The sequence below is a fragment of the Dreissena polymorpha genome, chromosome 12 (genome assembly GCF_020536995.1).
Source record: "Dreissena polymorpha isolate Duluth1 chromosome 12, UMN_Dpol_1.0, whole genome shotgun sequence".
In the NCBI taxonomy this organism is placed as follows: domain Eukaryota; kingdom Metazoa; phylum Mollusca; class Bivalvia; order Myida; family Dreissenidae; genus Dreissena; species Dreissena polymorpha.
Window position 1 is genome coordinate 54,247,047 of NC_068366.1, and position 27,320 is coordinate 54,274,366.

At 35.5% G+C, this 27,320-nt stretch overlaps 1 protein-coding gene across 2 annotated transcripts; it reads right to left on the bottom strand.

The window, feature by feature from the left end:
• Positions 1-238: 238 nt before the first annotated feature.
• On the bottom strand, positions 239-27,216 carry LOC127852787 (importin subunit alpha-1-like). Of its 2 annotated transcripts, none has more exons than XM_052386761.1 (12): positions 27,064-27,216; positions 13,043-13,221; positions 12,340-12,471; positions 11,570-11,760; positions 9,841-10,013; positions 9,609-9,691; positions 6,416-6,626; positions 5,846-5,955; positions 5,461-5,637; positions 4,190-4,372; positions 3,652-3,807; positions 239-1,323 (listed from the first exon to the last, which is right to left on the bottom strand). In XM_052386761.1, exons 2-12 carry the CDS (start codon positions 13,094-13,096, stop codon positions 1,225-1,227), a joined length of 1,569 nt encoding a protein of 522 aa, XP_052242721.1. In that variant the 5' UTR covers positions 13,097-13,221; positions 27,064-27,216; the 3' UTR covers positions 239-1,224. The 2 variants fall into 2 exon arrangements, with proteins under 2 accessions (XP_052242721.1, XP_052242720.1); XM_052386760.1 differs by lacking the exon at positions 27,064-27,216 and adding an exon at positions 22,862-23,014.
• Between the last annotated feature and the right edge of the window lie 104 nt (positions 27,217-27,320).

A 27,320-nucleotide genomic window follows, 5' to 3' on the forward strand; every position in this document is an offset into this window, starting at 1 on the left:
TAAACAACGCTGTAAGTAAACCTACAAATCGATATCGATATTGCCCTCTCTACACTAGACGTGGACACATATGAATGTATATATTATGCATGATAAGTTGATAACAAGTTAGCGGTTTTGCGGGAAACTGAAGTTAAGCCCTCTTTAGTATTAAAAAAAGCTTTTAATGATGTAGTGTCAGAAAACAGATGAAATAAAATGTCAAGAGTTTATTTTGAATATTTAACAGAACAAATAATCATTCTGCCAATAATTTATTCCCATAATATTGTTCCACCACATTGTAAATAAATGTACAAAATAGCTTTACAGAGAATCAAATAGACAGTCAAGAGAAAAAAATGCGAGTACTGGAGTAGTTTTCAACGTATACTTTGTATGCACTATTGCACATTATCCAAGAACAAAACATTAAAACTTGGGCCATTCTATACTTTAATTATTTAAAGGAAGCTATTGCGTCAACAATGTACTAATTTGCTAAAACTCTTGCTTTATATCTGTTTACCTATTATGAGAATTACACGACATATGCGAAAGAAAATTATTAAACTCTCTGGGTTTTATAAAGTTACAAATGGATTACATTATTAAATATACCGGGAAGGAATAATTTTACGATTGCATATAAAAATCAAAGTAATCATATAAAAAATTACCAGCAATTAATATACAATAAGCGTGCAACATTAATGTGTGCAACCATTCACCAAAATTTAATATATTACATATTGACATAACATTCAGCACAATTCCTGTTTCACATACATATAGAAATAGCACTTCCAAAATCAATCAAAGGTAAATATAAAACCAACACACAGCACAAACCAGCACATATTCACACTTATATCAACATAGCAAAACATTCTTGAAATCCATGTATAATGTCTTAGAAATATTGGAAAAATCAGTTGAAAAAAAAATGAATACATATGAAACGAACATAAGCACCTGTCAGTCAAGTGTCGAAAATAAAGTCAAGTCATTCTGGTGAAACAAATATGATGTAAAAGATGGAAAAGAATATAAAGTGAAATTTTTGAAGAAAATCAAAGTGGCAGAAGAGTTGAAAGCAGGTCAGAGTATAAAGGTACTGTATAGAGTTGATTGTACACAGTGAATGTCTAGAGATCCTCATGAAAGACTAGCCATAGGACGGGAAAGGAAGGGGAGGAGAGGCCCTCCTGTCAGGCACCAGGGGTCCAAGGGGTAGGAGGGTTCTCAGAAGGAGAACTGCTGTGGAGGGGCCATGGAGGCTGCAGTGAACTGGTACGCCGTGGCCCCCTCCTCTACTTCTGGCGCGAGGTTCTGGTCCTCTTCCTGCAATAGACATTAACACACCATTCTGACATCACACTCTGTGACTTAAGATAGCTAAAAGCACAAAGTTTACATTCATAATTCACTATCGTGGATATAGAGACTACTAGGTCTGTGTTGAATACTGAACAGTGTATTTAGTGAGGCTTAGAAAACCAAAACAATGAGAAAGAATTAAAATGGAATATATTGTGTCACAACAAAATAATCAAAGTACTGACAGTACTGGTGTGACGATGCTTTTGAAGAGGATTGATATAAAAGCATCTATTTAAGTTTATCTACATTACCACAATTGTGTATGTGGATACGAAAATTTTGGGAAGAAAAAAAATAGGTACGAAAATTATGGGGACAACAATCATGCCAAAAAAAAAATTGGGTACGAAAAAAGATTTGGTAACGAAAAAAGAATTGGGTACGAACAAAAATTTGAGTATGAGCAAAAATTTGGGTAAGCAAAAAAATTGGGTACGAAAAATGTAGGGTACAGAAAAAAAATTGGGGGTACGGGGAGGTAGTTCCCGTTGGGAACTTGATCCATTCAGCAAAACTGGGAGGCGGGTTACATTCTCGATCAAATATAACAAGAAATATCTTAAAAAGATATTCGACGTATATTTTCTGTACCACTTATCTTAAAAAAACATTCTGTTACAGTAAAACGTTTGTGGGTTATAACATTACTTTTCAGCATATAAATTCAAAACTTGACAGGCTCTTTAATTACACCATGCTCTTAAATTTCACATGTATATCATACCAAACTTTACATTTCGTTTCCTTTCCTAAGTTAATGATGCTATGTGTACAGACGTGATTTCACATGCCCATGTGCATGAACATATACTTTTTCTCTTTCGATTATTGTTTTTTCTCTAATTCAATAAGCTTAGGCATGTTTGTTCGTTAAGAACCGCAATAATTACATGATAATTCCCGAAAGTAGGTATGAGCACATAGTCGAAAGAGCACTTGAATACACGAGTTCGCCCATGAGGTAAGGTTAACTAAATCTCCGCGATATGACCTAATATGTGTTTAAAACAGCAAACAATATCCAACAAACGAATGAAGTATCAAACAAAGTATGTGCACTGATGTGGCTCTGTAATTTCTGTTTCAAAAGTATATTAAATATGCAAAATGAAAAAGCACGCATAAGAGCGCGTTTCACAGATGTCAAACAGCTATTATGCTGTTTATATACCATAGTCGATACAACGTTTACAAATGGCAGGTTCGAAATAATTGGTTTTCTTTACACTCATGATCGCGTTGAAAGTTAATTATACATGTTTTAATTCGCAATTTATTAACTGAATCACGACAAATGTCAAATACAATACAGAAAATGCATAGTTATTTCATTGATCTATACACATATAATGGATTGAATTTAACTTATTTAAAATTAAAGTTTTCAAACTATTATTAAATCTTTTTGCCCAGAATATGCTGTCCTATTTATAACTGAGCTTCCTATACCTTTATCAATGATAATCAGCGAGGTATGCAGATTAGAAAAATCGAGCTATCTCAATCGGACTAGCTCGGTCTTTTACATAGGTTGCCATTGTGAAGATTTTTTTCATGGTATGATATTAAACTAAGACGAGCTGCTTCGCAGCATCGTCAAAAATGAGCATTTTGTATCTATGTGACCTATGAAAACAACCTTAAAACATAAAATGATGTTGTGAACATTAAACAAATTGATGTTATACTGCAGGTTTTTGCTGCATTGAACAATATTCAATACAAGCACACATAAATTTGTTCAGTGGGTTGTTATTTCTTTAATGCAAGTATGATGATGGCACATAAATGTAAAGACAAGAAAGCAGTTTTTTCAATGAGAAATTTAAAATATTATTTAATTTCCTAGGATATTAACCATTAGCTTTTTGTTAATAAAAACAAACAAAGAGTCAAAGTTCTCCGGTGATTTCAACGGTTATTAACAATCTTGGCACTAGCTACATTCCCAAAAATATCAATTCAAAACAGCTAAAAAAACGCCTGTTTTATTTGCTTGCTACTTTTAAAATATAACTGGCTACTCAAATTTTTATGGAGAACACAGAGTTAACAATATTATGCTGCATAATGCATTAGTTCTTTCAAGCAGCTAAAATAACCATGTTTAAGTTGGTAAAAAAATATTTTACTAGTTTCTAAATTTTCTAGACTAATAAGCTCATAACTTTCCAAAAATATTTTACAACGAAAAAAAATTTCTTTTTTTTAATTTAACTGCAATTTAATATAGAAATGGACAACTGCATCACCATAAAAGAAATCCAGAAGCCGACTTATTGCACTCACCTCGCCAGTGAAGTATTTCTCAATGAGCTCTAGCGATGCCTTGTAAACTGTCTCGTTCTCGTGGCCTTGCAGTGCCTCTATCTTGTCCAGCCCTCCGTTCTCCTCGATCATTATAGTCAATGCATTTGTAACCTCAGGGCCGGCCCTTTCGGCAGCCTGCCATGAAAAGGGCATTACATAGCATTGTGAGCAGACCACTAAACAACTCAAATAATTAATACAAAAATTCAAACAGTCAGAGTTGCAAGAAAAACAAGCCAAAACATGTATTTTTTGTCCTTTAAAAAGGCCATCAATACTCTTTAATTGGAAAACTACTCACACACATATTCCAGTGCTCCCATGTTAATATGATGAATAATACATTAGTTTTATTTCACCACTCTAAACAGTTATACTGTCACAGTTACAATTCGACTAGACAATTGCAGACAATGGCACTTTAAAACAATCCCCTCCAAACTGAAAGTTGAAACATACAAATTCTCAAGGAAAATAATTTAACTCACAGCACACATGCATAAAATACTGAACATACCAGCAGTATGTTGCCGAGGGCGTCCAGTATGACCAGTATGACCTTGGACTCCTTGACAGTGAGCATGTTACACAGGTGAGGGATCACGCCCATGTTGACCAGCGTGCCTATCTGCTCCATGGAGCCCCCGGATGTCAGGTTGGTCACTGCCCACACCGCCTCCTTCTGGCTCTTGTAGTCACCCTGGTAGGAGGAATAAGAATTGTGATTTGAATAGATCTACGTGTCTTTCTCTGGGATAATGGGGTCTAATGCATGTGTGTAAAGTGTGGTGCTAGCCTGTGCCATTAGACATGTTCATCTTTATTGGTACTTTTTGTTTAAAGGAAGTATCGTTTTAGCAAAAATTCAAGTTTAGTCGGAAAATGTTGTACCTTATAAGCCAGTGCAGACCACACAGGCTAATTGTGACAATACTTTGCTCATGCACGACTCAAAATTAACACTCGCACACTCGCAAAATGCGAGTGAAAAATACCGATTGCTAGTTAAGTTTTAAGCCACTCGAATTTTTTTGCAAGAGGAAATAGTAAAAAAAGAGAGTAATATTGCTAAATGCGCTCGACGTTGTGAACCGTAAACCGCAGGTCAATTTATAGAACGTCCGAATACCCGTATGCGGAAGCTGGCACCTTGTATGTAGACTGGTATACTTATAGTACATATATGCAGATGGTATTGGTACAAAGAACGTGAAACAGTCGATTATCCACACATGTTCATTATAAGAGACTGTCAGACATTAAACTTAAACAGTCATGGCGTCGAAGCGAAAAATAACTAGTTTCTTATTGCCCACTGATGGAAATAACAATACAAAATATAAAGCAAAGTTAACCGTTGAGTTAGGTAAAAAAAAAGGAAATTAAATCCTTCTACGAAAACAGTGAAGTGGGAAAAAGAACTTAATATATAACACTAAAACTTGTTGTTGATGTCATATATTATTTTGTTTTAATAGTACCAAACTAATGTCCAAACTTGCTTTTATTTATGTTTCCAGCAAAATTTGCGAGAATGTTTTTGATTTTGCGAGTTGGTATTAAAGCTGCTCGCAATTTTTTGCAAGTAGAAAAAAAAGTTAAATTCGAGCCCTGTCATGCATTTAACCCAGAGCAATGCTCATACTCATAATATACCATGGAAAACAAAAATTGTTCTCATGGTACAAATACCTCGGACTATCTTCAATTCATGCTTAAAATTAATTGAAAACTTCCAATCATTAAACTAGAGAAAATTCAGTCCAATTTTTCTTCCAATGCGCTTACATTTTTGAGTATGTCAATGATGAGTGGCAGCAGCCCACAGTCGAGCACGTGCTGTATCTGCTCGGAGTTTCCCGCGGTGATGTTTGAGATGGTCCACGCGGCCTCCTTCTGAATGTTGATCTTAGGGTGGCGCAGAAGCTTCTGGAACACTGGCAGCGCCTTGCAGTCTATCACATGCTGAAATATGCATGGAATAAGATGCAGGATGATATGCACAATGGACAGCATTATACACTGGTCGTAATCAGAACAGATCTTAAACCATTTATAACTCGAAGATTAAGTGTAGAAAAATTCTGTCTGCAAAACATTTACCATGAATATGACCTATACCTGTGACATTGGGAAATCAAGTCCAAAGTGGCCTTATTTATGGATAACTGACCTGAGTCTGCTGATCATCGCCCGTGACGATGTTCCCGATGGATCTCAGTGCTGGGGTGACCACCACCACCTCCACGTGCTGTAACAGCTCAATCAGCCTGGGAACCACGCCTGGGAACATGGGAACCAGTCATATAAGTATGATCATGAATTTATATATCTTGGCTCTAAATTTCACAATGCAATTGCATTGTTAGTTATTACTAGATGTCAGCTTATACATTGTATTACGAAAATGCTGGTTCAGTAAATAAGTGAAATACACAATGTTGAAAACACTGAACACAGATTAATGAAAATCTGAGAATAAAAACGTATGGGCAAGGAGATAAATTGTCTGGTTACTGTGTGCCAAGAACTCTTGTGGTGCTCAGATGCAACCAGCATAAAATCAGGTTTGATGCTGTCTGCTGCTCACCAGTAACTTAGTGTCGAAAAAGAAGCCTTACAAAATTGAACTTAGGTCTTTATTTAACTTTGATTTTAAAGGGACTTTAAAAGAGTCAAAATGAGTATATCAGTGGTAAAGGGTTCAGCTTGACAACTAAAACAAGAACAACAGCCATCCTACCACTGTTGATGACCTCCTGTATCTTGTCGTTAGTGCCGTCAGTGAGGTAGGACAGAGCCCAGCAGGTGTCTGACAACACGTCCTTGTCTGTGTGGTGTAGCAGCCTGTTGAGCGTGGGCAGAAACTGTTTCACCACCTTGAAGTTGGGAGGCGGGTTCTTGTTACGGCACAGGTTGGACAGGGTCCACGTCACGTTACGCAGGAAGGCAGCCTGTGGGACAAAGTTTAGGGTGGTAAATGGTATGTGTTGCATAAGTTGCATAAATATATATCAATGATGAGAATGCAAATATAGAAAACAAGATTTGATGGTAAATGGTATGTGATACGTAAGTGATATAGACATCATTTGACATCACTATTTTGAACATATTCAAAACCATAGTTTCCACAAAAATTCCGACTAGCATGACAACTAAGATGGTTAAAATATCATCTTACTTCCAGGGCTTGACACTAACCTCTACAGATTGGTGTCCACAGAAAACCCTGCCTATTAAAATTAGAGCAAAATCCTGGGAAAAACTGGTGTCTCTCACCAAAATTTGGGGGTCTCTGGTTCCCAAGACACTGATAGTGTCCAGGCCTGACTTCATATGCTCATTTTTCTTAGGCTTAGCCAGGTCACATGCTGACTGTGTATTTTCCCATATTAGATAACTAGCTTTTAAAGTTTTGGTATTAGGTTGACAACATTAAACAATGCCACAGAAATAAACAGGATGAAATAAAAATAGACAGCAAAGCTAATTTTTCTCTGATGCTTGCAGTGTAACAAAAACCTTTTGTTATTTAAGTGTACGGCTCTTAAGCCACGGATTTATAATTCCAAGACATGTTACCAATTATTTGTATCAAATCTGTCATTAATGCAAGTGATACTAGAAATGGCGTGGTAGAGGCTGACGCGTATCCCCACACAGCATGTTTGACACAGGGGCGCCCCAGGGTTGGTAATGGGGCCATGCATAGTTGAGATTAACCGTATTGTCATAAGAGATGTTCAGTATAAATTTGAAGTAATTCAATGTACAAATGAAGAAGTTAATGTAAAATAACATAAAAAATGAGTTTAAATCTATACCCTAATTTCTCCTCCTCATCCTGCTCTCCTAACAAATCTAATAATAAATCAACTTCACTGTAGTCAATTATGTACATGTCATCCTAATTGGAATGACTTATGAGATGATGAACATGCTCTCTTATAGCCAATCTTCTTGCTTCTGTTTTGGAAAAGTTATGTTTTGAGGTTAAATGGTTGACTAAATATTAGCGTCTCAAAAATTTTCTATCGCAATCTTGTCCACAACAATGAATATGTTGAATTTCATGTCTGTCTTTGATGTGCCTGTTCAAAGTCCATCTTGCTTTAAATTGTTTCTCACATTTTTCCCACACACTTTGACAGATTTTCAGTAATGAGTCTAAAATTGTAATTGCACAAATTGAAAGTTTCAGCCCTTTAAAAGATTCTTGAGGCTATATTCCATGAGTTTCTCATGTTTTTTATGCTTGACTGCATTCTATCTCTTCTCTCATATACAGTAGAGCTGAACGATTCACCAACAGCTCGATTCGATTTCGATTTCAGACACTCCGATACCGATTTTTTCGATTTGATTCATCTTCAAACCTAGTTTTATCATATATTCACTCTTACGCCTCAAAATTAACATTTCTGTTCAAATGTGATTTCAATAAAACACATAAAAAAGAATAGCAAATTAGGTCTCAATTTTAATATAAAAACTTCTGACTAGAAGATTGTGTTGATTACACAATAATATAAAAAATAAATAAATAATCATAAGAACGTATCTGGAATCAGTTGAATGGTAGTACTATCACTATTACACCTTTACCCAAAACCGCTATAAGCATGTCTACCACTGTGCCATGACAGCATCACCTGTTACCTGTAGGACAAATCACATTCTCTAATAAACTTAACAAAACTCCAACAGAAATAGAACTACTTTTCTGGCTGGCGACTTGAGTAGTTGCACTTGTGCGACCTCTTTGTCTTGCTAAATAAACGTTATGTTTGCGTTTGACATATTGCATTAAATTAGATTAGTGGTTATCCGGACTTAGCGTACGCCACATCCGTGAAGCACAGTTTACACTTTGCTTTATTGGTAGGGCTACCATCCCCAAACCCAAAATACTGCAATACTTTTGATTTTAGCTTCTAAGGCGCATCTGATAATTTCAATTTGTCGGCAACAACTTGTTAAGCCATTTTGACGCTTTTTCCGAAAGTCGACCGTAACGGGCTTATTGATTGGATTACTAAAGTAATAAGCAACCAATCGCGCGCGTCGTAATTACAGGTAAAGATAAAACCTACACCTTCCTGTATCAATAGTCAGAATACAGCGCGCTTTACGTATATATGGATATTTATATATGTATATATGTTAAAGAATCGAATCGAATTTGGTAGGTTTGGTATCGTAATCGAATCGAAGCATTTCGAATCGATTTTCGATGAATCGGATCGAATCGTTGCAGCTCTAATATACAGGTGTCCCTTTGCGCCAATATTTTATAATCCCTTGTATAAACATTAGATTGAGCTAAACCATTTCACAGATGAGTTAACACAAACAATAGAATACTAAATACATCTCTGCGCCACTACTGTGTAACTCTATGCGCCACTTTGATTTATTTAATTTTTTATATTATTTGGCAGGTTATTTACTTACCTCCCTTTAAAGCTTATTACTTCCCTTGGATTTGTTTTTTTTTTACCTTTGACCTTGAAGGATGACCTTGACCTTAACCTTTAACCACTCAAAATGTGCAGCTCCATGAGATACACATGCATGCCAAATATCAAGTTGCTATCATCAATATTGCAAAAGTTATGGCCAATGCACCATACAGGGGGGGGTATAGGAGGAGCAGGTGGCCAGGACAGACGCACATCAATACAATATCCCCACTTTTTCTCCAAAAAACGTGGGGATAAATATGAGATCTTTTAAAGCCCAACTGGGAATCGGTGCATTCACTTTCACAGATACCATCATAACTTATTTTTTAACATTATTATAAAGACTGTTATAGAAAAATACACTGAATTTCATCCAAAAACCACTTTGTTTTTAACCCTTATAATGATAACAATGACTGTACTTTTTCAGTCCTATGAAAACAGTCAATGAGCATGATTTGTACATACATTTGTATCGTTTTGCACAAGACGAAGGAGGGGCTCCACAATTCCGCAGTCAGTTACAAAATCACGAAGGTCTGGTCCATCCCCTGATAGAGAAAATACAACACATGTACATGATTTGATGTTTTCACAAATGATCGTGTTATCTAGTGTTATCTAATGTTGTTTTTTTCGTAAGGGACTCATTCTATTTTTTCCAAAATACAACTTATATATTGAGTGAGACACTACTTGCCAGCAATATTGCCTAGAGCCCAGACAGCCTGCTCGCACACGTTAGGCACACCGGACTCCAGCAGCTTAATAAACTTGGGCACGGCACCCGCGTTCACCACAGCCTTTGTCTGGTCAGAGGTGCCAGAGGCGATGTTGGTGAGAGCCCAGGACGCCTCAAACTGCAACTCAGCCCTGTTAGGACAAGGCAGAGAATATGATGTTATAGGACGGGTCTGCATGTTGTGATATGCAGGGAATGAGAACCAGGCAGAAAACGGTGTAACAGGGCTTATGTTGTGATATGCAGGGAACGAGAACCAGGCAGAAAACATGGTGTAACAGGGCTGATGTTGTGATATGCAGGCAGGGGCGTACCTAGGCATACCGCAGTACGCCCGTGCATATTATTCAGTTTCAAACTAAAAAAAAACAACTTAAATTCGAAAAAAGCAATAAAAAGTGAGGGCTAAGGGGGGTTAGGGGTATAATTTTGTAAACAAGTAAACAAGACGCCCAAACATACGAAGTAGTCTTTTTTCACTGATGAGAGGTTGTTATCACAGCTTCATTGCTTGATGGTGCGTACAGCTGAAATAGCCTCAGGAACGCCCCTGGCAGGGAATAAGAACCAGGCAGAAAACATGGTGTAACAGGGCTGATGTTGTGATATGCAGGGAATGAGAACCAGGCAGAAAACATGGTGTTACAGGGCTGATGTTGTGATATGCAGGGAATGAGAACCAGGCAGAAAACATGGCGTAACAGGGCTGATGTTGTGATATGCAGCGAATGAGAACCAGGCAGAAAACATTGTGTAACAGGGCTGATGTTGTGATATGCAGCGAATGAGAAACAGGCAGAAAACATGGCGTAACAGGGCTGATGTTGTGATATGCAGCGAATGAGAACCAGGCAGAAAACATGGTGTTACAGGGCTGATGTTGTGATATGCAGCGAATGAGAACCAGGCAGAAAACATGGCGTAACAGGGCTGATGTTGTGATATACAGCGAATGAGAACCAGGCAGAAAACATGGTGTAACAGGGCTGATGTTGTGATATGCAGCGAATGAGAACCAGGCAGAAAACATGGTGTAAAAGGGCTGATATTTTGACATGCAGGTAGTAGCTCATTATAAATGTGCCCAGAGTGGAAAATTTCGAACCATAATTGTTCTCTTATTGGTTTAGTAAAAGGAAGTTTTGTTAGATTTCTGGTCAAAAACATTAACTTTTGGAAGGCTTAGTTGAAATTCTTATATTAATTCTCAGGCAGGTTCAGATTTAATGATACTTTATTTATAGCTGCACAGTTTGTCAAACTACAGATTTTTTTTCCGTATGCAGGGCCCTCAATCCATTTTAGGGGAAGCGGGTCGCTACCCATAGCAGGGGGAATTTTCGCGGTGTTTCCCTTTTTGAGGGATTTTTAACTTACTCTCTAATTATTACATTTGTACATGTTTGCACTACATTCATTGCTTATTTCATAATTAAGTATGTTTGACAAGATTAAATTAAAATAGAATTGAGATATAATAATCATGAACATCTATCTATAAATAAAAAAAAATTTATTTTTTTTTTTAGGGGGAATTTTTCCCCCAAAAAGGGGAAAAAAGTATACTTTTCAGGGGGGGAATGCGGCCGAATTTCGGCCGTGGATTTGACAGATTGAGGGTCCTGGTATGAAAGGTTCAAACCATTTAATTAACAATTTTAAAATGAAAGTTATTGAACCAGCCTACTTGTCACTGTAAGCGAGGAACTCCACCAGACGTGGTATAACCCCAGACTGGATAATGTCATCAATAGGGGGGTTACGTTCCTTGGACAGAAGTTTTCGGACTGCTCGTGTGGCTCTCATTTGCATGTCGCTATCGATGCCGTTGATCCCAGCAATCATTTCCTGAATGCTCATGTCAGGAATAGCGTTTTGCTGAAAAACATGCAGTTTGTTTACCAAGTCAGTATACTGACTGTTGTTTTCTTTAAGCTAACCGTGTTCACTTAGTGTTTTATTTGGTTTGTAAATGATACAAATACTTAATTGACTTCTGACAAATCAAAGTCACTGTTATATTGAGTAAAACTCGATGTCCATCACATTCAGTGTCAAATGATTTAGTCTCCACACTCTACAAAACAGGGCTTTGAATGACGCTTCACTTTACAATAAAATGTAACTGAATGTATTAACATGGATCTTTTCAAATCATCTACTACAATTTTAGCACGCCTAACGAGTCACGACTTTCATAAATAATGAAATACAATTGCCTGAGCGATTTCAACTTACAGGAGACAAGTTAGACAAGGGCCAGAGAATACTCACTAAATAATATAAGGCACATTTAAACACAAATTATCTCATATCAATCAGGATTAACTCCATTGCAAAATAATATTCTGCAAATTCAACCTGCAAAACAAATGCTGGTAAAAACATCCAAGGATTTTCCCTGGATAGGGCTTGATTCCTGTAACACTAAGATATTTGAGTTTTAACAAAACTCACCCTGTTTGAGGCATCCCCGAGAGGGCTGGTGGGCTCCTCATCAACATCCACGTTCCTCCTCTTCAGCAGCTGATCATCCTTCCTCTGCTTGCGCAGCTCCACCGACACGTCTTGACGCCTGCGTCGCATCTCCTATAATAAAATCGCTTTTTTTCTTCTGCTGTTTTTCAAAATTTTGGGAAATTCCGGACTCAAATTCTCACATTTTCAAGAAGTTCGCGACTAAAATTCTCACAATTTCAATAAGTTTGTGACTGAAATTTCCTAAATTTCAGAAAGTTTGCAACTCATTTTTTCACAATATTGAATAGTTTGCAACTTGTTTTTTTCCACAAAAAAACAGGGGAAAAAAAGCCCTGCAAACTTCTTAAGGAAAAACACAAAGCGATGTTTCTTATCAAATAAGTGTCCATCAATATTTCTATACAACTTGGGGAAAAAACATTAAATATGTAGATACAAATAATGCTGACCAGCTTTATCCATGAAAGTTTCCTTCAATTAATAATGACTGATACTGTATTATTTTGAAAGCATTTATAAACATGTGAATCATGTTTGTACCTACATATTTGTGTTGTTGCTTTTTGTAATTCTAGCAGTTGCTGATACCTAAATCTATTTAAAGCTTGCCATAAAGTAGTAGCTTATTATTAAATATTATTTATTAAACAAACAAAGTAACTGGAAATATAAAACTTACATCAACATCTCGTCCCTTGTTCTTGTAATCCTTCAGTCTTGATTTTTCAGGCATCTTTTTTTGTTATTTGTGGCTTGTTAAATAAATAAATAGATGTCAAAAAAAATCTGTGGATTTTTGTTTTAAAGACTTAGCTACTGGAATATGATGACCAGATTCAGGGGCACTGCAGTCAAGGGCTGTAAAAACAAACAAAAATTCACATAAGTATCATAATTTAAATAGAACTAAAAAATTAAAGCATTTCAGATTTCTGTTGCATTACCGTTTAACAAACAAAATATTGCTTGGTTATCGGCCGACTGTGATTAAACGGCTGGACAGATTTCTTTGAAGTATTTTTTTTAAAAGGTTTTCAAATTGCCCATAAAAGGGCCAATGGATGCTTTGGATTAAAGCTATTTTTGACATTTTTTGCGCCCGCGAAGACAGATCTATGATAAATTTTAGTTAATGACCTTGTTATGATTCCAATATCAGAGGGTGGGGGATTTTTTTTCATGGCTTTTTGTCAATTTTTCTCTCATAAAACACGATTATATATATTTATTTGAATATATTGGCAGGGTCTTCCCCAGGCCATTTAAGCGCCCCTTGCCGGGGCGCTTGAATTTCGAAATCAGAGTCCCCGGGGCGCTTGAAATTTTCCGATCAGTGTATTCTTCAGAAAAAGAAAGTGGAGATTGTCCAAAAAAATCAAGGTTTCCCTATCAGTGTATCAATATTCCCTGTTTTAAAAGAGCACTCGGTACCTACTTTCACAAGTAATCGCCATAAACACCACATGGGGTAATGGATAATCCACTGATAAGAGATTAGCATGACGCGCGTATCGATTATTCTAGCCACATTACACGGTCATTTAAATGCTGACAATGATGTATCTGGTAACTTTCCAGTCGTCAAACTGTGAAGTTCATCATCCAATCGATTACGCCAGGCTTTTTCCGCTCCATTTTGGGAAAACGCCACACTGGAATTTTGGGAATTTCGCGTCGTGAAAACCCCCATTTTGGGAAAAAAATTAATCGCAAAATTGGCTCAATTGGGAAAAATTATCGCATGTGAATTATTTAAAACAGTGTTTCTTATATTTCAAAGAAGCCGTTAACTGGTAAATAACGACTATTTTGATAACTTATTATTAAAATTTTACAAAATATTATGAACATGTGTGATTAGTGCAGGTTTTTTAATCTGAATTTGGGGAAAAGGCTTGGCCTTTTTGAGGTGAAAAAAATCGCGGGAAGCGCCGGATTTTGAGGATAAAAAGTTAAGTCTTAAATAATCATTAACATTTTTTACAGTTCTTAAAACAAATTCAAGGCAACAGATAATTTAATTATGCAATACTTTCTATTTTCTACACCAGATCAGGTCAACTTATATATTTAAAGGGTAAAAAAAAAAAAATTTTTTTTTTTTTTTTTTGAATTGGGAATTTTTTTTTCAATTGGGAAAAAAACAACCAGATTTGCATTGGGAATGGGGCCGAATTTCGGACCCGTGGCATAGGGCGGAAAAAGCCTGTACGCGAATGCTTATGAGGGCGGGGTTAACTATCGACCATTATTTTTGATTGACGTCGGGCATGAAGTAAGAGTTTATCGCAGCTTGATTAGCAAGAAGTTGTACCATTTGAGCAATATAAAACCGGTAATTAGTACAGTACATAACATTAAAGACGGTTTCGGGCATCATCATCACACCTTTTTACTGTAAACAAGTGTTACCTATGACTCATAATTAATACGAGAAATTAATTGCAAGTGGTAAACAATTAATTATTATAGCGAGTAAGTTGTGCAAATGACTCCCGGTTACAATTATGTGATAACAATTTATTTAATTCCAGTACATGTATATTTCAACATGTCCATTTATAGAACTGATTCACCTCGTTTTTCTGACATTTATTCGACACTTTATGCGCTTTAACAAATTTTCCTTGAATTAATTACGCCACACTTGTAAATGTTTCGTCGGATAATCGATAGTTAGAAGACTGATGATGGCAACCGGCCGTGATCCTCGTGGACAACGTGAATTTCATGCATAGTTCCGTCAAAACATTTATTCGACTCGTAAAGTGTTTAAACAAATTATCGTTGAATTTATAACGCAATGGTTAATATTTGTTGAAACCTCAAATGGGAATAATTAAATTTGTAATCCGAAACCCATTCCCGTAAGTCGATGTTAACGCGTTTTTAATCCGAAACACACTTCCGAATGTAAATGTTACCGCAACGTTAAATATTTTTGCTTCAAATTAGCAGTGCAAATTTATTTTGTGTCGAATCTTTTTCTCAATTAAAAAGAGCGCGAACATTATCAGCGATTTTCCTCCTTCTTTATAAAGTACCGGTAAACGGTACTTTCCCAATCGAACGAAAATTCCCAAATTCCCAAAACGGTACTTTCCCAATCGAGCGAAAATTCCCAAATTCCCAATCGGCATCTGGAAAAATCCCAATCAGCGTCCGAATTTTTTCTCAAAACGATAGAAAGTTTCGTAAAAAACCAACTTTCGGCGAGCGAACAAAGAAAATCGTATAGTTGTGTGTAACCACGCGCTCGATTAATTTCGGGTTTTATTATTCAGCGCATTCAATCAATAGAGTTGTTAGTGTTTCCGGTTCTTTTGCCAGGCAGCCAGCGTACTGTTTTACGTCGGTTTGTAACCTTATCGTAGTTTGAAATGAGTCATTATAGCAAATATTATGCCAAAAAACCAATCGGAACCATCTATCACAGGACACATTGACAGCAATAATGATGCTGTGCAGGGAGGGATGCAAGCAACTGAGTGATGATCAAACATAAAAGATTGTTAAAATTTTCACAAAAATGAAAGAGAGAGACATTGCTTTAAAAGAGATTAAAACAACTAGTAATTGATTTGGTGTGTTCTTTATAATATTTTGTTATTTATATAAACTTTATAACTTAATGGTCATTAAGGCATGCCTGCAAATGATTATTTAAATGGGTATGTTCAATTAAGTATGAACTGTATGATGTATTCAATAAGACCCAAACTTCACGACGCGATTTTCCCAATTTCAGGATTTCACGACTCGATTTTTCCCAATTTTGAGGTTTTCATGACTCAATTTTTCCCAATCGGACCGGTACGGGTACTTTTCCCAATTGGACAAGGAAAATCGCTGATTATGCAGCATGTACAACGTCGCGTCTATTGCATACAAATGGCGTGTATTGAGCGTAACAAGCACACAACAGGTCAGGGGATTGACGCATATTCAGAGGCAATATTTCATCAAATCTATAAATAGTCACTTAAAAAATGGCAAGGTTTGTGTTAAAGAAATAACTGAAAGCTTTTATCGTAAATATTTACCAGAAAGAGATTGATAAAAACGGAATAAACGGGATTATCGGGTAATAAATAGAAACTTGAAAAATAGTAAGTATACAGTAATAGAGTCGGGTTGAAACGGATGTATTGGGGAATCGTTCGAGTGGGGATTTGACTATCTGTGCGGAAAAGTTTTAAAACAATTAAACAATATAAAGTCATAGCGCACCAAATGACGTCTTTTGACGCTGTTTTTCTTTGAGTTATAACACACCACAGAACGTGAATTGACACGTTAAATTTTAAAAAAATCAACGTTGGGAGGGGACACCCCTCCCGAACCCACCCCCGATCGGCCCCGGGGCGCCTGCAAAAATTCCCGGGGAAGGCACTGATTGGGCTCCTATACTATCCAGGGTACGTTACTTCCACCTGTGTTATGATCATGGTTAAAAGTGCTGATTGTATGCAGACCTTTTCCAGGATATTTTAGGGGCAAAAATGCAATTTCGGGATTGGGCATTTATTGGAACGAAAAATCCAATTATTTGGGAAAAATTAATTTAAGTCTATCTAAAAATCAAAATTGTGGAAGAAAATCATATAAATTATAGTCATATCTTTATTAGATGAAACTGACTTAAAATAAGGATATAATAATACAGGGACCTACACTACGCGACCCGTGATTTTTGCCGCGATTCTCGCATCACCGCAATCGATGCAACGTGACAAATTGCGGTGATTCCGAGCGACAAGAAAATTTGGGTGATGTCTCGGCGATCGTCGCGCGATGTATCTCGCTGTTACGCAATCACCGCGAATCACCGCAAATCACTGTGAACTGCCGTGGTTCACCTTTTTAAGAGATTTACATTAAGGGTTACACTACATTACATGTACATGTAACATATATGTATACACTTATATTATACATTGCAATACAAAAGCTTTTGTTGTTGTTGTATGCAATGGGCGTATTAGCTAAAATACTCCCGTTCCATCATGAACGTGATGAAGTAATGTCGTAAGCTTTAACGGCTCCAAATTAATATAACAGCGCAGAAGAATGATCATGCAATAATTATTTAACATAACATGTACGGTAAACATTATTTAACTAATTGCATTAGCAGAATGTTTATTAAAACTTACAATCAATTATATTCCAGGCCCGAATACACTACCACTGTTCAAATTCCATACTGTTGCAATATACATGTAGCGTAGCACTGTGTAAATTGAAAGTTGCATAGTGTTTCGGCATTGGTCGGTTATAAATACCTTGTTTCTCTACATGGTATTTGATTTCGACGAAACTAATTATTTGGTAATTTACGAGAAATATGATATAAGTTTTCCATTTAAACTTTGATCTTACCGTGTGTGTTAATTGACGTTATTAATTATGTTAATACTTATTTTTGCATTTCATTAAGAATTATAACGTGTAGATCTAGCCCTTTTGTGAACAGTGTTTAGCAAAATATTCGCGCTTAAGACACGGGAAATTGTTTAAGTAACACTTTCATTTAAAGGTTAAATGTAATCGGTAGATTACATCTAATTATTTGGACTAAAATATGCTATACTTATTTATTTTCTGTTTCAGGCTCCAATGCGGATTACTGGTGTTACTCGCGTTACTTTCCGAGCGTTGTACATACATTCACAATGCTTGATAAGCCGGAAATGGGAAATACATTACTGTTCTATTTTTAAGTACATGTTATTATGACATCGTGGTAAATAATTTGTTGATATTACATCATTGCCTATATATTAAAGCCGTTAAACATTGTGTTTGTTTTGCTGAAAAAAAAACACGAGTATATCAACGTAGCACTTAGCGTTCGCAGAGTTCAATAAATTTATGATGATGTATAATGTGCATGCCTTTCTCTGGGTTTTCACGCCAAAAACAAAAAACCCTCAACATTTGATTATTTAGTGTGTACTGTCCAGCGGGTGATAGTGTTTGTTCAAGTGTCTAATTGGCACTCTTTGTACCTGTTCAAACTGTGAAAAGATGTGACAATCACAGAAACAACAGGATGGCGCTGCCAATTAAGTGCGATAATGGATCAAAGGGCATTGACAAAAAATAACAGTTTGGATATATTTTTCGGCGTTTACTCAGATGGTCTCTCACAACAAAAAAACTATACAAGTCAAGGTATTATGTTTTACTTCTATCAGTAACGATACGGATACGGCGTGTTTGATTTGAATTGACTTTAAAAGAAATATCAAATTGTTGGCGATATAACTGTTTTAAAAATACCAAAGAAACATTTAACCGAAATCAACAGAATTCAATGTTCTCTGCGCTACGCAGTTTGTATAAAAAATCGATACTTGCACACTCGTATACCTTGACCTTGTACATTGCCGCATAATTTTCGCACTCTTTTGTCGGGATGTATACATGATGACTATATTGAAAGCATTTGTAAACGTCGTGTTAACATTAAAACAACGGAAGTGTGTTTCGGATTATAATTTTTTTTTCTTATTTGGGAATTTAACGGAACATTTATACTTATGGTATATTTGTTTTGAATTGTATATTAATTTTTTACAACGCTTTACGTGTGAAAAAAAATGTTTTGATAATATTATGCATTAATAACACAATTTCCAGAAGGAAAACGTTTTTTACATGAAGGCGTATGACGCAATAAAACATTTTTTTTTGTAAGAGCGTATTGTATCAATCTAATTTTAAATACGCTCGTCCAATGAAAGCTGTGTCCCACATTATGCGCTGTACTCTTTACACTTCTGAAAAATGGCGTAGTCATATGGTTGTTTTAATGAAATTCTCAAACATATTTACCGACATAAATGGTCAAGATTATTTTTTTGATGTTGGATTATCGGATAATTGTGAACATTAGAAGCGTTATGTACATGTATAAAGTTACCAATACGATTCGGTTTCTATGCATGAATTGGCGAGTCATCGTTGTCACTGCGATCACGGCGAATTTTGGTGAATCACAGCGAATCACCACAACACTGAGGGGATTTTGCGCGAAGATTATCTTGCTCTCGCGCGACGTCGGAGTGACGAGTCACGTGAAATCGCGGTGATTTTCCACCCAAAAAGCAAAATGCCCGCCTTGACTTCGCAAATTAGGCAAAAATCACGGGTCGCGTAGTGTATACGCTTGTTTGTATAGGTCCCTGAATAATAGACACTTTTCTGTAAAAAATTTGATTATCGTCGACTCACCTAAATTCGTGAGTGACCTAGATTCGCGGATTTTGTTTTTCGTCATGTAACCGGTACCAATATTTGTTTCTGCGCATGCGTGATCGTGGCGATATGCAAATGAATGTTTACGCGATTGAAATTGAAGATTTGTGAAAAATAATGCGTTTTAAACAAGTAAAAGGTGTGAATCAGAATCAATTAGCAAAAATACCATATTTTCTTAACACCAATAATACCTGACCATCGAATTTCATATATATATTAAGTAAAAATCAGATATCACGATTTTTTGTTGTCGTCTGCTGTTGTAGTAGAATTGCAATATATGGAAATGTTACGCTTCGAAAACATGAGTAATTCCAACACATGATTTATTGTGTGTTTCTTAGACCATGACAATCTAGTCAATATAAATTGCCGCCTAAGAGTCTTTTGATGATTTTTGCTTTGGCAGACTCTTGGCGTCAATAGTCCACTCTATCTTTTTAATAGCGAGAGTTTTCCTTCTTTGTCTATATTGATGCGCAAGGAATTTGGTGCGCAACATTCAAGCCCCGATATCAGACAGTTAATATCAACGGATTGCAATAATATTTACAAACCTGTGTACATAATTCATTTCTCAATAATTCCGTAAGAATTATGTAATAACTCTTTCAATTTTGCACGCCTGACCAATTTAAATCAACACACTACTCACATTTTCAATTCCAATTGCTGTGCCCGCTGTATACGGCAGGTAGATTTTAATCGATAACGCAGCCTATTACACCGTAATGCCTTCTTCTGATTGGTTTATTTAAATATTTCATAACATGGCGAGAGGTCAGTGATTGTATTGCGATTTAAGCAGAAGTTGAACTGAAACAAATTATGCCTTTTAACTTCAAATCGACGCTATTTGAGGTAAAAATGGACTAATTAACTAAAACTTGATGAGTTGGTAATGTTATTTTGCAATTTTAAGCATATTGATATAATAGTATTGTATTTATTTTTCGTTATGGTTTTTGCAGACCGGAGTTTCAGCGTTCAGATTTATTCTGAACGCGAATTATTTCAGCTAATGACAATCAAGCTAATTTCTATTTATTTTTTGTTTTTTAAGGCCATCCCTAAGCATTGTCGCAAGAAGTATAGGCTTTATTCACCGACTTCCTTGATAAATGCTTACAAAGCTGTTAAGGAGAAGAATATGTCCGTTCTTAAAGCCTCAAAATTATACAGATTGCCTGAAAATACATTACGTCACAGGGTCTTTGAAAAAATCTACCCAGACACAGTTGTTCTGTGAGCTGCTCCCATTTTCCATGCAATTTACCTTGTTCATATGTTAATATTTTATTGTTATTTTGTGTTTGACTTTTTTGTTAAATGTTTCATTTGCACCAGAAATCAATTTAAACTGTTAAAAATAAGTAAGCTTGGCCTAATTACTCGACATTGCAATGAATTTTTGTATGACGTCATACCCGCGAATCAAGGGTAGTAAAACAAAATGGCTGACGCTTTACACTTATGTCAACAATATTGACATTTAAGAGCTTTAAAATCATTGTTTGAAAATCACAATGGAACAAATCAGCGAAGAATTAATTTATTTTAAAAGGTTAATGTTTGTTTTCGTTGTTTTTTATGCGTTATTATTTTAATATTGACATTAAATGTTAAGGTCGCGAATTTACGGTAATCGAGGATATTTTTTCTTATTAGGATTATTTTAAAATTTTGATTTGGGAATGGGTCAGTTTACAAACGCGTAGTTTCGCCAGTAAAAGGCCTATGCATGTCAAAAATCAATGGTATTACCTAGCTATGTCATTATTTGCACAAATCTCTTTTGAAAACGTATGCCACAGGTGTGCTGTTTAAAAATGACACATGTGACAGAAAAGCTGTTTCGATTTGTGAAATATCAATATATTTTGTTGTTTTTACATTCTCTAAACAAATGAAAACTGTTTAGTGTGTGCGAGTCTTCGTTGAGAATATACACAAGTACATTTTTTTTTCACATTATCCTCGCTATCCAGTGGTAAATTGCTATCCAGTCCCATTGAACCCAAATTGGAACGTATTTTCGCGATTTTGATTTCAAGCGTTCCTGTGGCAGGACAATAAATAATGATTATATAAAATGGTAATATAACACACAGGCAGCAGTATCATAAATTATCCCCCCCCCCCGAGCTTACCCCAGGGGTTCCAGATTGTTAAATGTACACCTATTGTGTATTGTTTGACTTTTCAACAACAAATATTGACAAAAATACACAGTTTGAAAAAATAACCCTCGTATAGGTATTATATATACACAAGGTATGAAACGTACTATATGTCTATTGCTGAAAGATTGTGGAACACTGAACGTGACCTTTTTCACCGAAAACACACATGTTCCCATGCAGTTGCCGACAAAATGCACCTGGATTCGTTAAAAGACAGTAAAAGCAACGTGATTACACAACTAACCGATCTCCTGCTCGGCTAATAACTTTAATATTCAATTAAATTTGACTTTCTCGCTATATGTCACTCGGTGTTTCATCTACACATGTACACCATTTTAATTTTATAACGCGTCATCTGGTTGGTTGTTCTGATTGTGTTGGCCAATGATATGGCGTTTAAGAACCGAGCATTCGATCGACAAAATATGACAGCAAAACACAGACATGTAGCGAGAAAGTCGAATTTAATTGAATATTAAAGTTATTGTTAATTATTGTTAATATTGACATTAAATGTTAAGGTCGCGAATTTACGGTAATCGAGGATATTTTTTCTTATTAGGATTATTTTAAAATTTTGATTTGGGAATGGGTCAGTTTACAAACGCGTAGTTTCGCCAGTAAAAGGCCTATGCATGTCAAAAATCAATGGTATTACCTAGCTATGTCATTATTTGCACAAATCTCTTTTGAAAACGTATGCCACAGGTGTGCTGTTTAAAAATGACACATGTGACAGAAAAGCTGTTTCGATTTGTGAAATATCAATATATTTTGTTGTTTTTACATTCTCTAAACAAATGAAAACTGTTTAGTGTGTGCGAGTCTTCGTTGAGAATATACACAAGTACATTTTTTTTTCACATTATCCTCGCTATCCAGTGGTAAATTGCTATCCAGTCCCATTGAACCCAAATTGGAACGTATTTTCGCGATTTTGATTTCAAGCGTTCCTGTGGCAGGACAATAAATAATGATTATATAAAATGGTAATATAACACAAAACAAGTTACTGATGATATGTTTTTGTTCTCAATTGCCATTACCTTTGTGAAATGAATTAATTGAAGTTTTGTGCTCTGGCCAATTTCACCGGTTTTCAAATCAGGTGCCACAGGATGGATTGACTTTCAAAAACTGAATTTGATTGGTCCTTTTAAATGTTGATATTTGATTGGAGCGGTGTGTGGAAATATTTTTTTACTTTTGTTCTTAGTTGTATTATATGTTATCTTTTTTATACTTTTTATCTTCTAAGTAAACAATTACGACCAGTAGATCTTTACACAAAATATATTTGTTAATAATTAGTCGTAATCAAGTTTTTACTATATCCCGTACTTGAAGAGACGAAAACTCACACACTGTGTACAGTGCTTTATATCATGTAGCTCTAGGTCTAGATGTAGTAAAGACAAGTACCAATACTTACAAGTTCACTGGAACTGTATAACAGATAGTAAAATATTCATTTGTTGCATGTTAAAAGTTTATGAGTATGCAACTTTTCCACATACAATAATATACCCGTGTCCTTTACACTTCTTGTTTGGTTGGTTCCAATCAATCAAAAAAGGTCATTTCACAAGTTTCATCATGCATTTTTATATTAAAAATATGTGAAAAAGTAGCGTTTAAACACTGCTTAAATATCCCAAGTCGTGCATTCAGTAGCACTGTTGTTTTGTGGAGACAAGGAGGCAATCACTATTAACATGACCGATATCGAAACAATATTGTTCAGAAGGAAAACTTGTACGCATACTATTCTAATTCACATAATTGAATTGTTCCTATAAATACCAATATGTTTACATATACATAACATACAGAGGATATTTGTTTAGTTCAATTTAAGATCATATAATTATTTCAAGACGGGTCATATACAAAATATTTTCACATGCTGCTCCATCACCAGTGCAAACATGCTTTTTATGACAACTTAGCGAAAGTAGAAATTCACGCTTTTAGCCACAAATAAACATATTATGTATTTTTAAGATAACAACATGTGATTTTCATCATAAATATGAATGCTTATGCTTACAAAAATATTTATCATTTCTGACTTTTGTATTAAAAAACAGTTCCTTAGTTTATGCATAATTGTCAATGAAATATTTCATTTAAAAGGTAATTTTTTACAGTGTCATTGAGGTTACTTTACCTTTTATAATATTATTTTTTTAAAGTCACAAAAATGGCCCAAGCCAACGTGAAATGATCAAACGTACGCGTATTTTACAGAGAATGAAATTATAGAGTTATCATCATTAACTTCTTTGCTCTACTAATTCACCGGATTGCATTGAAAAATAAATACCATATGACGATTTCTATCAGTTCAAAAAAAATATCAGACACAATTAAATGTAAATATTGAGGCCACAAATAAAGACCCATATTACTTAAAATGGATCACAAATACATTTTCAAATAATCGCATTGCAAACTTCAACAAAAAGTCAATATACAAATGACAAAAATCACATTGCGACCATACACTATCTTCGCTTTTCCTGTTCATTTTCTTTAAACATGATATTGTTAATGTTACTTGTGCTACAGTTACCTGATCCGGAAACATTCGTTTCTAAAACGGGAAACCAGTATTGTAGCTTATTTTGTTAAAGATGTGTGAACTTTGAGTTTTAATAAAAAGTATTTTTTTTGTGATCTGAACGGTAGAACTTTATATTAATTCTTTAGCGTACACGGAAGAGCACTCCACTCCAGTTTAACGTATCTCGACCTTTCGTTAGCACCTTCACAATTATGCAACCCTTTATAAAACGCGTATTTCCCAAAACAGGAAGCAAAATGTTTGTACGAGTTACAAAAATTACAGCTCAGTTGAATCCCCGGATTTCTACAGGTTGTTGTATCCATGACTTTTATAACAGAACACTAGATATAATCATATAGTCGTTAAAACTGTGATCACCACATTGGAAAAGTCGATGAAAAGAATTGGGAGTTTTAAGGGCTTGCCGAACCTAACACTTACGCTCGATTGGTCATTGTCGGCTCGGGTTCTACTTACGTGTACACCGGGTACTCTTAAGTATACTTACATGTACCCCGGGTACGGTACATATACTTATACGTACCCGGTATAAGACTATACCCGAGTTTTATTCCCGCCCAAAATCCGATGTCGTAAAACGCGCTACCGATTACCGTTACACGATATTGTTTATCTTAAACAAACTTCTCTTTAAAAACGGCATCATAATGTTTTGAGTATGAGTTTCGATAATATAGAGAATTGACACAAATGTGAACATAATTAATTAAAAACAAATATCCAACATACGACCGATGTAGCGTTAAAATTCCCGGGTACGCCTTACCGTACCCGGTGTACATGTAAGTGTACACAAAACCAGGGTTCCGCGAGACCCTCTTACTTTCCCTCTCTTAAGCTGTAACTAGCTACCGACTACACGTATAACACACTTCCTTCCATCGGTGTAAGATGCAATAAGTGCGAACATGAGTCCACCCCATCTACCCACAGTGCTCCCCTAACAAAGAGTACGCGCACAGAAAGTGTAAATAATTTTTTATCTAAATATAAATATTTGTGTTAGATTCACAATGTAGTTATATGTATCATAATATATTAGGTAGAGCATGTCAGCGGCGCTAGCGGCGCGCACCTGGCGAATTTCAATCACGCCCGCGCGCTTTGGCCCTGATGACATGAACCACTTCATATTCAAAAAAAAATTAATGTTGGCGGTTTACTCTTGTCTGTCGCATGCTCTCTCGTACTTTTCTCTGTAGCATTTGGTTTACAATGCAGGATATTTGTTAAATGGGCGACGAGTAAGCAGTAAAATTTAGGGGAAAACAATGTATACCCACCCTGCAATATTTTCTCTCAAAAGACATAAAGCGATACTAGTGTAATATCACCACATGTCTGCATATAACAGGTACCATGCCACTCTTGAAATATTAAATGCATATTTTCATCTGTGTTCGAGTATTGATTTAAATTGACAGGCAGCAATAATACTCCAATTAATCCCATCCTCTAACTACTCAGAAACGACTCATAACTTCTTCTTACTAATAATTCCTTAGTCTCATCATGCAAGTATTTTTTACTAAGTTTTCCTTCACTGCTCATATATATGGTTGCTATTTTTTGTGTGCATTGTTTTAACTTACACTTTAAATACTATCCTAATTGACTAACATGTCTTCCGCGAGGGACATTTAACGGGGGTGCAGTGTATCGCAGCTCTACACCTCAAAATTATACAGATTGCCTGAAAATACATTACGTCACAGGGTCTTTGAAAAAATCTACCCAGACACAGTTGTTCTGTGAGCTGCTCCCATTTTCCATGCAATTTACCTTGTTCATATGTTAATATTTTATTGTTATTTTGTGTTTGACTTTTTTGTTAAATGTTTCATTTGCACCAGAAATCAATTTAAACTGTTAAAAATAAGTAAGCTTGGCCTAATTACTCGACATTGCAATGAATTTTTGTATGACGTCATACCCGCGAATCAAGGGTAGTAAAACAAAATGGCTGACGCTTTACACTTATGTCAACAATATTGACATTTAAGAGCTTTAAAATCATTGTTTGAAAATCACAATGGAACAAATCAGCGAAGAATTAATTTATTTTAAAAGGTTAATGTTTGTTTTCGTTGTTTTTTATGCGTTATTATTTTAATATTGACATTAAATGTTAAGGTCGCGAATTTACGGTAATCGAGGATATTTTTTCTTATTAGGATTATTTTAAAATTTTGATTTGGGAATGGGTCAGTTTACAAACGCGTAGTTTCGCCAGTAAAAGGCCTATGCATGTCAAAAATCAATGGTATTACCTAGCTATGTCATTATTTGCACAAATCTCTTTTGAAAACGTATGCCACAGGTGTGCTGTTTAAAAATGACACATGTGACAGAAAAGCTGTTTCGATTTGTGAAATATCAATATATTTTGTTGTTTTTACATTCTCTAAACAAATGAAAACTGTTTAGTGTGTGCGAGTCTTCGTTGAGAATATACACAAGTACATTTTTTTTTCACATTATCCTCGCTATCCAGTGGTAAATTGCTATCCAGTCCCATTGAACCCAAATTGGAACGTATTTTCGCGATTTTGATTTCAAGCGTTCCTGTGGCAGGACAATAAATAATGATTATATAAAATGGTAATATAACACAAAACAAGTTACTGATGATATGTTTTTGTTCTCAATTGCCATTACCTTTGTGAAATGAATTAATTGAAGTTTTGTGCTCTGGCCAATTTCACCGGTTTTCAAATCAGGTGCCACAGGATGGATTGACTTTCAAAAACTGAATTTGATTGGTCCTTTTAAATGTTGATATTTGATTGGAGCGGTGTGTGGAAATATTTTTTTACTTTTGTTCTTAGTTGTATTATATGTTATCTTTTTTATACTTTTTATCTTCTAAGTAAACAATTACGACCAGTAGATCTTTACACAAAATATATTTGTTA